Below are 12,389 nucleotides of genomic sequence, written 5' to 3'. Positions count from 1 at the left end.
TTTTAGGTTGTCATAATATTTTACCCCCAACTCCCCTCAAATAAAGGGAAAATTTTTGCTCTCTTGATATGGTAGTTTTATTGGGATGAGATTATTAAGGTACTGTAAAAGTATTTTCTCCAATAATCTATAGAAATTGTATCAGAACATCCCAATACTATCTGATTGGAAAATGTTTATTAGGGAACTGCTGGAAAATGTCTATGTTGATAGCTCGCCAAGTTGGTCTCGACTGATTTGCTGCGGTTACCACGGTCGTTGGTCGTCGTCAGCTAACCCGCTGATAACTAACGCGCCGGCTGAATTAAGGCTTGATTAGTGCATGGCCTCATCAGCTGCTATGGTTCATTGGTTCTTCGTAGAGATCGATCCAGAAACCAAAAGGAATATCTCGACGCTGTGGCACATCACAGCCAATCAGATGGCTGCCACTGGTTCTGCTAGTTGCACACGCATGCATCCGAGGAATATGCGCTAGATCTCCCCCCTGCATAGCTTCACGGACACCTTTCTTCTTCGACTAGAGAAAGGACCGGGCTAGGTCCAACTTTTCATTTTCATACCCCAAAGGGCCCACTGACAGAAGCATCTGAATTGCCTTCCACTGGACTAAAACGTCATCTTTTTTTTTTTGCGCGAAGGGACTAAAACGCCTTAATACAGCCAAGTTGGTGGTTAATTATTCTTTCCAATTAATACCCAAAATTGTTGCTGCTATAAAATGTGTCCCCATTCTACTTTGGTTTTCGCTAAATCAGCCTTAAACCTTTTTTAGATAAAGGATTAAACTAGCCTCAACATAAATCAGCTTTACACCTAAAGTGGAGAAAACAACTCAACTTTCTTTTGGGATCAACCATCAAACAACATGTTTTCTTGCTTAGATTGAAACATGGAAATGGACCTCGTGTTCCACTGGACTCTTTTCTACTCTAGTCAGTTTTATGGGAAAATAATCAATTCAATTTTTTGTAAAATAAAAGGGACACGCATCAAAGAAAGGATAAACCCCACTTTTGACCAAACAAGATAACCATATTACTCATGATCTCAAAATCTCCAATGACCAACTTTTGAGATCCAATTTCCTGTGGCTGACATTAAAGCATGTTTAACCAATTGATCTTGAAACTCCTTTGTTCCACGTCACACAAGACTCTAGTGCTCTAAGTTTGGGGGAAAAAAGAAAATCAAACTACAAGGAGGTATGTTATGAAACAAATTTCAGCAAAGACAAAATCTTGAGGAAAAATAGGGTTCATCCTCCTTTAGACTTCAAGAGTGCGAAGAGATAGATGTATTACGAATATTCGATTGATCTGTATCGAGCCTCGCGAACTGTATATATATAGCAAGTACATACTATACTATACTATATGGTAAATTTGGATCTTCTAAGCTAAATATAGATCGGATCCTCGGATCCTACCATAATAAGCGTATCATTCCGGATCCTTATTATATACTTACACACTGTCCCGGCACAATATTAAGTGTGAGCAAAGCGTAAGTTGCGATTGGAATGAAAATCAGCGAGTTCGTAATCGTTATAGCCGAGAGCAGTGCATTGCGAACATCACCGTAGAGGAAGAAATTACAGGTCCAAGGTATCAACACAAGTAGACGCGGTGCACAACATCAACTCTACCTGGTTGAAAACGGTTTTATTCAATGGGTGGTAGCAGTAGCTTGTGTTTGTGTTTTTAGGGGGAGGTGGGGTAGGGGTGGTTCTTGCCCGGATAGGATGGATGTGACCACGAGCAACGACATGCTATGTTGATGATAATGATCCACTGTGATCATCAGGGTTATATAGGCACTTGAATGGTATGGATATTATAGCGGTATCCATAAGCACACGTGATGATATGACGCTATCGTAGAGAAGTGAAATTAACAAAGAAGTCGAAAATAAGACAATAAAATTCTTAGCTGTGGAGTGCTTAGGGGACACAGACCGATCTATGATATGCAAAACTAGAAAAGAAAATTTACAAAGCATTGAGAAAAATTACCACAAATCAACTATTAGTGACATGAATCCCTTAGATTTTTCTACAAACCTGATCAAACTTTTTTCTAAAAAAATCACTTAGCATAAAACCATCCATTTTTAAGCTTTCAAAAATAAATACGCTTGCTTAGGCAAGACCCGGGCAGCACCACAGTAGCGTAGGAGGACTACCAACCTCGTAGCCGGAGCAATGTGTGAACATGGGCGAAACCGCGTATTAGCTGGGCGGCTGCCCCTGCTGCGCCGTGATAGACTCGAGAAGGAAGAGAGAGCCAGCCGAGTCCACCACGACCACCACTGCGGACTCTCCTTGCTCCTCGCTCGCTCCCTCCCTTCGCCTCCCCTCCAAAAACCCAATAAAAAACGCACCTTTCCTTCCCCTCCCCTCCTTCGCCTCGCTTTCCCCCCACCACCCTCCCTCGATCCCCTCGCCGGGAAGATCCGATCCCATCCACCCCTCGGCTCAATCAGAGTCCCCCACTCCGCGGAGGAGCAGAGCAGGGCGGAGGCCGAAGGAATGTTGCGCCTTTGATCGACGCGGCGTCCCGGTGGTGATTTTCCTGGCCGGCGGCGATGGGCTGCTTCTCGTGCTTCGACTCGCCCGCCGATGAGCAGCTCAACCCCAAGCTCGGCGGCGCCGGAGGGTACGGCGGCGCGTCCTCGGCGCCAAAGGATGCCAATGGCAATGTTATCTCTGCCCAAACTTTCACCTTCCGCGAGCTTGCCACAGCCACCAGGAACTTCAGGCCCGAGTGCATGCTGGGTAAAGGAGGGTTTGGACGCGTTTACAGGGGCCATCTCGAGAGCACAGGGCAGGTAACTTTGAGTTCACCAAATGCGAACTTGCTCTTCTCTTGCTATCTGCTGCGAAAGAATCGAGCTAGTAGCAAATTGCACTGTTGTAGAATTGGTACTGTTTGTTTAATCCACAGATTCCATATACAGTCCATGTGTGAAATAGTAGCTGTTCAGTGGAGAGCTGATTTGCTTAATTCTTATCTTTTGACAGTAGACTAGAATAATTGGTACTGCTCATTTAGTCCAGACGTTGAAATAGGTCCATGTTGTGAATCCGAAGCTGTTCTTCAGTGGAGAGCTGATTTGCTTCATTCTTGTCTTTTGACAGTAGACTTGAAGAATTGGCACTGTTCATTTTAGTCCAGATGTTGAAAATAGTCAATGTTCTGAAATAGTAGCTGTTCAGTGGGGCTTACTTTCTTAGACTGCAGACCTGTTCTTGTCTTTTCCTAGTTTACTGAAAAAAATGATGTACAGTAAGTATATGCAAATAGAGCAATGAGGTGACTAGGTGAGATTATAAAAAAAAACAGATGATTTAAGTGTGGTTTTTTTGCTGCAGGTTGTTGCTATAAAGCGGCTTAATAGGTATGGGCTTCAAGGAAACAGAGAATTTCTAGTAGAAGTCTTCATGCTCCGTGTATTGCATCATCAAAACCTGGTTAATTTGATTGGCTATTGCGCTGATGGAGATCAGCGCCTTCTTGTTTATGAGTATATGCCCTTCGGATCATTGGAAGATCATTTACACGGTACAAATGCCGTTCTTTCCTGTATTGAAACTGTTCGCATATGACCACCACCTGTCAATATTGCAATCAATGTTCTCTGTGTGTAGCTGCATGCGTGGCCTAGTGACTAGTGTCTGTCTGCCTGTCTGTCACATGCTTGCTTGTCTACAATTGTCAATCTGCAGTCCTGTCTTCGGCTCTTTATTTGTATGCATCCATCTTTATTACTGGCAAATGCTTATTGTAATTTAGCTTATTCCTTAGCTCTTCACACACTGCCAATAACATTACTATTTTGCTTTTGAAAATTATTCATGGCGCATAGGTGATGCAGGGCAGCATACTATGCACAGCTTGCCAATGCACCATGTTTGTACCACAGCACATTTTATCTTTGGCTGCTGTCATCAAACACAAACGTGTTCAACTGTTCATGTGGTATAGTTTATTTGAGACCTTCATGGTGTATAGTTAGGAGATTGGTTATGATATCTAGGTTAGAGTTTTTTTTCCTATTGTTTTATGCCGTGAGGTTGAAACAGTATTGCAAACCAATTATGTTTGTGTGCATTCCATCAAAGTTGACCTTTAAAGTTATGCAACATGTTTAATTTTTTAAAACGATCTGATTCGGATCTCTTATTTGTGATCAGTGAACATGTTTACACATACTTAAAAAAAACTAGATCAACCTGGAGGAGCAGAGTAGGGATTGTAAATAAGAATACATAGATAGACACCCAAATTTGAGTTGGAAGAGGACATGAACCAAGGGGGTGGGGGTACACCCACACTGCTCGATTCCTACTGTTCACGCATACTCTTAAGGCCTTGGTACCTTCTAGATTTTATTATGCTCAGAAATTATACCATTTGATCCTTTTCAAAGTTTAACGTGTTACTATGCAATAGTTTTACATTCTTTTGACTAATTCTCCTTAGCTCCATCAACTGACCTGTCAGAATTTGGAATTTGATCCAGTGGTTCTTTATGAGCTTAACATGTCTGTATGGTTGTTCTTGTGCATGTGGTAGTTGCACTATAATGTCTTTAGCCTTCTTTCAAGGGAATACATATAAGATATTCCTACAAACAGTGAGTCCACTTCGCTTAATTCAGTTAAGGAGTTTCTCATTTCATCTGAATGGTTTACTTGATGTAGATCTACCTCTTGATAAGGAGGCCTTGGACTGGAACACCAGGATGAAAATTGCAGCAGGTGCTGCCAAAGGACTGGAGTACCTTCATGACAAAGCTAAGCCTCCAGTTATTCATAGGGATTTTAAGTCATCAAACATTCTGTTGGATGAAAGGTTCCACCCAAAGCTTTCTGACTTTGGCCTTGCTAAGGTTGGTCCTGTTGGTGACAGATCTCATGTCTCAACACGTGTGATGGGTACATATGGTTATTGTGCACCGGAGTATGCTATGACAGGACAACTGACAGTGAAGTCCGATGTGTATAGCTTTGGAGTTGTCCTGCTTGAGTTGATTACTGGTCGTAGGGCTATCGACAGCACTAGACCACATGGAGAACAAAATCTTGTTTTATGGGTAAGCACAGCACTGTTTATTTGTAAATGCACCATGTGTACCTATTTTCGAATCATAGTATACTGTTGACATATCATATACTAACTGCAGTCTGGATGCTGGTGAATGTTGCTAGAAACGTTGAATCGTCAGTTAAATATGATTTTAAATAGATTCCACAAGTAATCAGGCTTTAGACCTAGCATCCTCTACATCCAACAGGAACGCAGACCATAGGTAATTTACAAGCAAGTGGTAATGGTTCTACATCAAACTATGTTGAAAAATAGAAAGATTTTGACTTAGGGTTCAACTGTTAATTGGTCACTTAAGGCAGGGTAGGGGAACTAAAAGTGCTAGCATATATTGTAAAGGATTCATGACAATGTTGAGACATTGTGAACTGAGTAATTGAATTTATCATTTACTAGCCTTCATTCTTATACTGACTTGCGTGATTAGTTAGAACAGATTGGTTTGTTGTGGACCAGAAGGATAAACTGCTTGCACTCACATTGTTCCTTTCAATTGGCAGGCAGGGCCTCTTTTCAATGACAGAAGAAAACTCCCTAAAATGGCTGACCCTAGGCTGGAAGGGCGATATCCCATGCGCGGGCTTTACAAAGCCCTCGAGGTGGCATCCATGTGCCTTCAGTCGGAGGCTGCTTCCCGCCCACTGATTGCAGATGTCGTGACTGCTCTGTCCTACTTTACACCTAAAGTGGAGAAAACAACTCAACTTTCTTTTGGGATCAACCATCAAACAACATGTTTTCTTGCTTAGATTGAAACATGGAAATGGACCTCGTGTTCCACTGGACTCTTTTCTACTCTAGTCAGTTTTATGGGAAAATAATCAATTCAATTTTTTGTAAAATAAAAAGGACACGCATCAAAGAAAGGATAAACCCCACTTTTGACCAAACAAGATAACCATATTACTCATGATCTCAAAATCTCCAATGACCAACTTTTGAGATCCAATTTCCTGTGGCTGACATTAAAGCATGTTTAACCAATTGATCTTGAAACTCCTTTGTTCCACGTCACACAAGACTCTAGTGCTCTAAGTTTGGGGGAAAAAAGAAAATCAAACTACAAGGAGGTATGTTATGAAACAAATTTCAGCAAAGACAAAATCTTGAGGAAAAATAGGGTTCATCCTCCTTTAGACTTCAAGAGTGCGAAGAGATAGATGTATTACGAATATTCGATTGATCTGTATCGAGCCTCGCGAACTGTATATATATATAGCAAGTACATACTATACTATACTATATGGTAGATTTGGATCTTCTAAGCTAAATATAGATCAGATCCTCGGATCCTACCATAATAAGCGTATCATTCCGGATCCTTGTTATATACTTACACACTGTCCCGGCACAATATTAAGTGTGAGCAAAGCGTAAGTTGCGATTGGAATGAAAATCAGCGAGTTCGTAATCGTTATAGCCGAGAGCAGTGCATTGCGAACATCACCGTAGAGGAAGAAATTACAGGTCCAAGGTATCAACACAAGTAGACGCGGTGCACAACATCAACTCTACCTGGTTGAAAATGGTTTTATTCAATGGGTGGTAGCAGTAGCTTGTGTTTGTGTTTTTAGGGGGAGGTGGGGTAGGGGTGGTTCTTGCCCGGATAGGATGGATGTGACCACGAGCAACGACATGCTATGTTGATGATAATGATCCACTGTGATCATCAGGGTTATATAGGCACTTGAATGGTATGGATATTATAGCGGTATCTATAAGCACACGTGATGATATGACGCTATCGTAGAGAAGTGAAATTAACAAAGAAGTCGAAAATAAGACAATAAAATTCTTAGCTGTGGAGTGCTTAGGGGACACAGACCGATCTATGATATGCAAAACTAGAAAAGAAAATTTACAAAGCATTGAGAAAAATTACCACAAATCAACTATTAGTGACATGAATCCCTTAGATTTTTCTACAAACCTGATCAAACTTTTTTCTAAAAAAATCACTTAGCATAAAACCATCCATTTTTAAGCTTTCAAAAATAAATACGCTTGCTTAGGCAAGACCCGGGCAGCACCACAGTAGCGTAGGAGGACTACCAACCTCGTAGCCGGAGCAATGTGTGAACATGGGCGAAACCGCGTATTAGCTGGGCGGCTGCCCCTGCTGCGCCGTGATAGACTCGAGAAGGAAGAGAGAGCCAGCCGAGTCCACCACGACCACCACTGCGGACTCTCCTTGCTCCTCGCTCGCTCCCTCCCTTCGCCTCCCCTCCAAAAACCCAATAAAAAACGCACCTTTCCTTCCCCTCCCCTCCTTCGCCTCGCTTTCCCCCCACCACCCTCCCTCGATCCCCTCGCCGGGAAGATCCGATCCCATCCACCCCTCGGCTCAATCAGAGTCCCCCACTCCGCGGAGGAGCAGAGCAGGGCGGAGGCCGAAGGAATGTTGCGCCTTTGATCGACGCGGCGTCCCGGTGGTGATTTTCCTGGCCGGCGGCGATGGGCTGCTTCTCGTGCTTCGACTCGCCCGCCGATGAGCAGCTCAACCCCAAGCTCGGCGGCGCCGGAGGGTACGGCGGCGCGTCCTCGGCCGCCGCGGCTTACGGCGGCGGCTCCGGCGGCGGCCGGCACGGGGACAGGGGGTACCCGGACCTACAGCAGGCGCCCATGGCGGCCCCGCGCGTCGAGAAGCTCTCCGCAGGTGCGTGACGCGCTCTTCGCCGCGCTACGTGTTCCGTGGGCTCGGTGGGTGGGTGGGCAGGCGGACTGGATCCCGAGCGGCGCGCGCGCGGTGGTTGGTGGGTGGGATCGGATCGGGGGCGCGGTGGTTGATTTCCCCGCGTGGTGGTTCACCAGCTACTATGCTACGCACCTTCTTGATCTGGTTTTGTACCGCCTCGTGTAGCTTATGGCGGCCATCTTTGCGTGTTCGATTAGCGGCAGTAGTTGCGAAATTCTCGATTGAAAAAAAAAGTGTAGAAGGGGCAAGAACCATCTTTTTAGTTGTTGGATAGATTGGTAGTTGCTAGTAGTTAGGTTCATTCACGGACTTTGGATCTTGGACTGATGTAAAGGTCATGGAGAGATGAACTCATGGACTGATGTGATCAGCATATACTAGTTTAAAAAGTAATTCTCTTTGTCTGAGTCAGACTGCTGATTAGCTTACTGTTTCTACCCCTTGTGCTGTTCTATGTTGTGCAGCGGGTGAGAAAGCGAGGGTCAAGAGTAATGCGCTCGCGAGAGAAGCTTCGGCGCCAAAGGATGCCAATGGCAATGTTATCTCTGCCCAAACTTTCACCTTCCGCGAGCTTGCCACAGCCACCAGGAACTTCAGGCCCGAGTGCTTCCTGGGTGAAGGAGGGTTTGGACGCGTTTACAGGGGCCGTCTCGAGAGCACAGGGCAGGTAACTTTGAGTTCACCAAATGCGAACTTGCTCTTCTCTTGCTATCTGCTGCGAAAGAATCGAGCTAGTAGCAAATTGCACTGTTGTAGAATTGGTACTGTTTTTTTAATCCACAGATTCCATATACAGTCCATGTGTGAATAGTAGCTGTTCAGTGGAGAGCTGATTTGCTTAATTCTTATCTTTTGACAGTAGACTAGAATAATTGGTACTGCTCATTTAGTCCAGACGTTGAAATAGGTCCATGTTGTGAATCCGAAGCTGTTCTTCAGTGGAGAGCTGATTTGCTTAATTCTTGTCTTTTGACAGTAGACTTGAAGAATTGGCACTGTTCATTTTAGTCCAGATGTTGAAAATAGTCAATGTTCTGAAATAGTAGCTGTTCAGTGGGGCTTACTTTCTTAGACTGCAGACCTGTTCTTGTCTTTTCCTAGTTTACTGAAAAAAATGATGTACAGTAAGTATATGCAAATAGAGCAATGAGGTGACTAGGTGAGATTATAAAAAAACAGATGATTTAAGTATGGTTTTTTGCTGCAGGTTGTTGCTATAAAGCAGCTTAATAGGGATGGGCTTCAAGGAAACAGAGAATTTCTAGTAGAAGTCCTCATGCTCAGTTTATTGCATCATCAAAACCTGGTTAATTTGATTGGCTATTGCGCTGATGGAGATCAGCGCCTTCTTGTTTATGAGTATATGCCCTTCGGATCATTGGAAGATCATTTACACGGTACAAATGCCGTTCTTTCCTGTATTGAAACTGTTCGCATATGACCACCACCTGTCAATATTGCAATCAATGTTCTCTGTGTGTAGCTGCATGCGTGGCCTAGTGACTAGTGTCTGTCTGCCTGTCTGTCACATGCTTGCTTGTCTACAATTGTCAATCTGCAGTCCTGTCTTCGGCTCTTTATTTGTATGCATCCATCTTTATTACTGGCAAATGCTTATTGTAATTTAGCTTATTCCTTAGCTCTTCACACACTGCCAATAACATTACTATTTTGCTTTTGAAAATTATTCATGGCGCATAGGTGATGCAGGGCAGCATACTATGCACATCTTGCCAATGCACCATGTTTGTACCACAGCACATTTTATCTTTGGCTGCTGTCATCAAACACAAACGTGTTCAACTGTTCATGTGGTATAGTTTATTTGAGACCTTCATGGTGTATAGTTAGGAGATTGGTTATGATATCTAGGTTAGAGTTTTTTTTCCTATTGTTTTATGCCGTGAGGTTGAAACAGTATTGCAAACCAATTATGTTTGTGTGCATTCCATCAAAGTTGACCTTTAAAGTTATGCAACATGTTTAATTTTTTAAAACGATCTGATTCGGATCTCTTATTTGTGATCAGTGAACATGTTTACACATACTTAAAAAAAACTAGATCAACCTGGAGGAGCAGAGTAGGGATTGTAAATAAGAATACATAGATAGACACCCAAATTTGAGTTGGAAGAGGACATGAACCAAGGGGGTGGGGGTACACCCACACTGCTCGATTCCTACTGTTCACGCATACTCTTAAGGCCTTGGTACCTTCTAGATTTTATTATGCTCAGAAATTATACCATTTGATCCTTTTCAAAGTTTAACGTGTTACTATGCAATAGTTTTACATTCTTTTGACTAATTCTCCTTAGCTCCATCAACTGACCTGTCAGAATTTGGAATTCGATCCAGTGGTTCTTTATGAGCTTAACATGTCTGTATGGTTGTTCTTGTGCATGTGGTAGTTCCACTATAATGTCTTTAGCCTTCTTTCAAGGGAATACATATAAGATATTCCTACAAACAGTGAGTCCACTTCGCTTAATTCAGTTAAGGAGTTTCTCATTTCGTCTGAATGGTTTACTTGATGTAGATCTACCTCTTGATAAGGAGGCCTTGGACTGGAACACCAGGATGAAAATTGCAGCAGGTGCTGCCAAAGGACTGGAGTACCTTCATGACAAAGCTAATCCTCCAGTTATTTATAGGGATTTTAAGTCATCAAACATTCTGTTGGATGAAAGTTTCCACCCAAAGCTTTCTGACTTTGGCCTTGCTAAGTTGGGTCCTGTTGGTGACAAATCTCATGTCTCAACACGTGTGATGGGTACATATGGTTATTGTGCACCAGAGTATGCTATGACAGGACAACTGACAGTGAAGTCCGATGTGTATAGCTTTGGAGTTGTCCTGCTTGAGTTGATTACTGGTCGTAGGGCTATCGACAGCACTAGACCACATGGAGAACAAAATCTTGTCTCATGGGTAAGCACAGCACTGTTTATTTGTAAATGCACCATGTGTACCTATTTTCGAATCATAGTATACTGTTTACATATCATATACTAACTGCAGTCTGGATGCTGGTGAATGTTGCTAGAAATGTTGAATCGTCAGTTAAATATGATTTTAAATAGATTCCACAAGTAATCAGGCTTTAGACCTAGCATCCTCTACATCCAACAGGAACGCAAACCATAGGTAATTTACAAGCAAGTGGTAATGGTTCTACATCAAACTATGTTGAAAAATAGAAAGATTTTGACTTAGGGTTCAACTGTTAATTGGTCACTTAAGGCAGGGTAGATGAACTGAAAGTGCTAGCATATATTTTAAAGGATTCATGACAATGTTGAGACATTGTGAACTGAGTAATTGAATTTATCATTTACTAACCTTCATTCTTATACTGACTTGCGTGATTAGTTAGAACAGATTGGTTTGTTGTTGACCAGAAGGATAAACTGCTTGCACTCACATTGTTCCTTGTCAATTGGCAGGCACGGCCTCTTTTCAATGACAGAAGAAAACTCCCTAAAATGGCTGACCCTAGGCTGGAAGGGCGATATCCCATGCGCGGGCTTTACCAAGCCCTCGCAGTGGCATCCATGTGCATTCAGTCGGAGGCTGCTTCCCGCCCACTGATTGCGGATGTCGTGACTGCTCTGTCCTACTTGGCGTCTCAGTCATATGATCCCAACGCGGCCCTTGCTTCAAGGAAGCCCGGCGGCGACCAGCGATGCAAGCCTGGGGACAACGGCAGGTTGGTTTCCAGGAACGACGAGACCAGCAGCTCCGGCCACAAGTCGCCAGGCAAGGACAGGGAGGACTCACACCGGGACCTCCCAGGTATCCTGAACAAGGACTTTGACCGGGAGCGCATGGTGGTGGAGGCAAAGATGTGGGGTGACCGCGAGCGCATGGTAGCGGAGGCGAAGATGTGGGGCGACCGTGAGCGCATGGTGGCCGAGGCAAAGATGTGGGGCGAGAACTGGCGTGACAAGCGGCGAGCGGAGAACGGGCAGGGGAGCCTGGATTCGCGAACTGGGAACAGCTAGGGGTGCAAGATTAAAAGAGAGAGAAGAGGACGACGGAGGTTTTCATCCATCCACCCATGCATTATCTATTTATTTCCAGGTCGATTTGCGTTCCGGTGGCGGAGGGAGGGCAGGGAGGGTTAGATGTACATTCCTAGGGCTGGATCGAGGGGAAAACGGTGGTGTTGTACTGGATAGTGGATGCATGTGGTTGTACTTGTAAATTCTCTGAAAATTTTGTGAGAATGAAAGGACATTTTGAGATCCAGTTGTAGAATGTTCCGTTTCTGGCTGGTGGTCTGTCCGTTTGGGTGGTTGATCCAGTCACTTGCATCCTTAGGTGGAGGTGAACTTGAACAGCTTCTGTCTGGCGCACGCCGCATTTTGCTGCTGAGCTCCTGGACGTTTAGCTTGGTGCGCCACTGCCTACCCTGGTGACCACGCGCACGTTATTGAGAGGTCATCCATTTCTCGTGACAGTCAATATGCTAGTGACCCCGCGATCGGGCAGCCCACCGATCGGAAAAATATCAAGCAACCTGGGATCGGATCGATTTGAGGCGGCCGACATCACGCTAACGGTGACGCCTCCGAACACT

General features: G+C 44.0%; 1 protein-coding gene across 2 annotated transcripts; it reads left to right on the top strand.

Moving 5' to 3' along the window:
* The first annotated feature begins 2,240 nt into the window (after window positions 1-2,240).
* On the top strand, window positions 2,241-12,077 carry LOC112874745 (serine/threonine-protein kinase PBS1-like). 2 transcript variants are annotated; one of them, XM_025938257.1, is made up of 6 exons: window positions 2,264-2,658; window positions 7,638-7,768; window positions 8,272-8,474; window positions 9,015-9,204; window positions 10,347-10,738; window positions 11,254-12,077. In XM_025938257.1, exons 1-6 carry the CDS (start codon window positions 2,588-2,590, stop codon window positions 11,809-11,811), a joined length of 1,545 nt encoding a protein of 514 aa, XP_025794042.1. In that variant the 5' UTR covers window positions 2,264-2,587; the 3' UTR covers window positions 11,812-12,077. The 2 variants fall into 2 exon arrangements, with proteins under 2 accessions (XP_025794050.1, XP_025794042.1); XM_025938265.1 differs by lacking the exons at window positions 7,638-7,768; window positions 8,272-8,474; window positions 9,015-9,204; window positions 10,347-10,738; window positions 11,254-12,077 and adding exons at window positions 3,375-3,564; window positions 4,707-5,098; window positions 5,613-5,960 and having other exon boundaries at window positions 2,241-2,830.
* The last annotated feature ends 312 nt before the right edge of the window (window positions 12,078-12,389 follow it).

The sequence above is a fragment of the Panicum hallii genome, chromosome 1 (assembly GCF_002211085.1).
Source record: "Panicum hallii strain FIL2 chromosome 1, PHallii_v3.1, whole genome shotgun sequence".
In the NCBI taxonomy this organism is placed as follows: Eukaryota; Viridiplantae; Streptophyta; class Magnoliopsida; order Poales; family Poaceae; genus Panicum; species Panicum hallii.
This window is presented reverse-complemented; position numbering and strand designations above follow the sequence as displayed.

What these genes read in the sequence shown, in the direction of transcription:
- LOC112874745 (XM_025938257.1), top strand. Translation starts at nt 2,588, where the DNA reads ATGGGCTGCTTCTCGTGCTTCGACTCGCCCGCCGATGAGCAGCTCAAC. An exon ending in AAGCTCGGCGGCGCCGGAGG is followed by an intron (nt 2,659 to 7,637) that starts GTACGGCGGCGC and finishes CGGCGCCGGAGG; the next exon opens with GTACGGCGGCGCGTCCTCGG. An exon ending in AACAAAATCTTGTCTCATGG is followed by an intron (nt 10,739 to 11,253) that starts GTAAGCACAGCA and finishes GTCAATTGGCAG; the next exon opens with GCACGGCCTCTTTTCAATGA.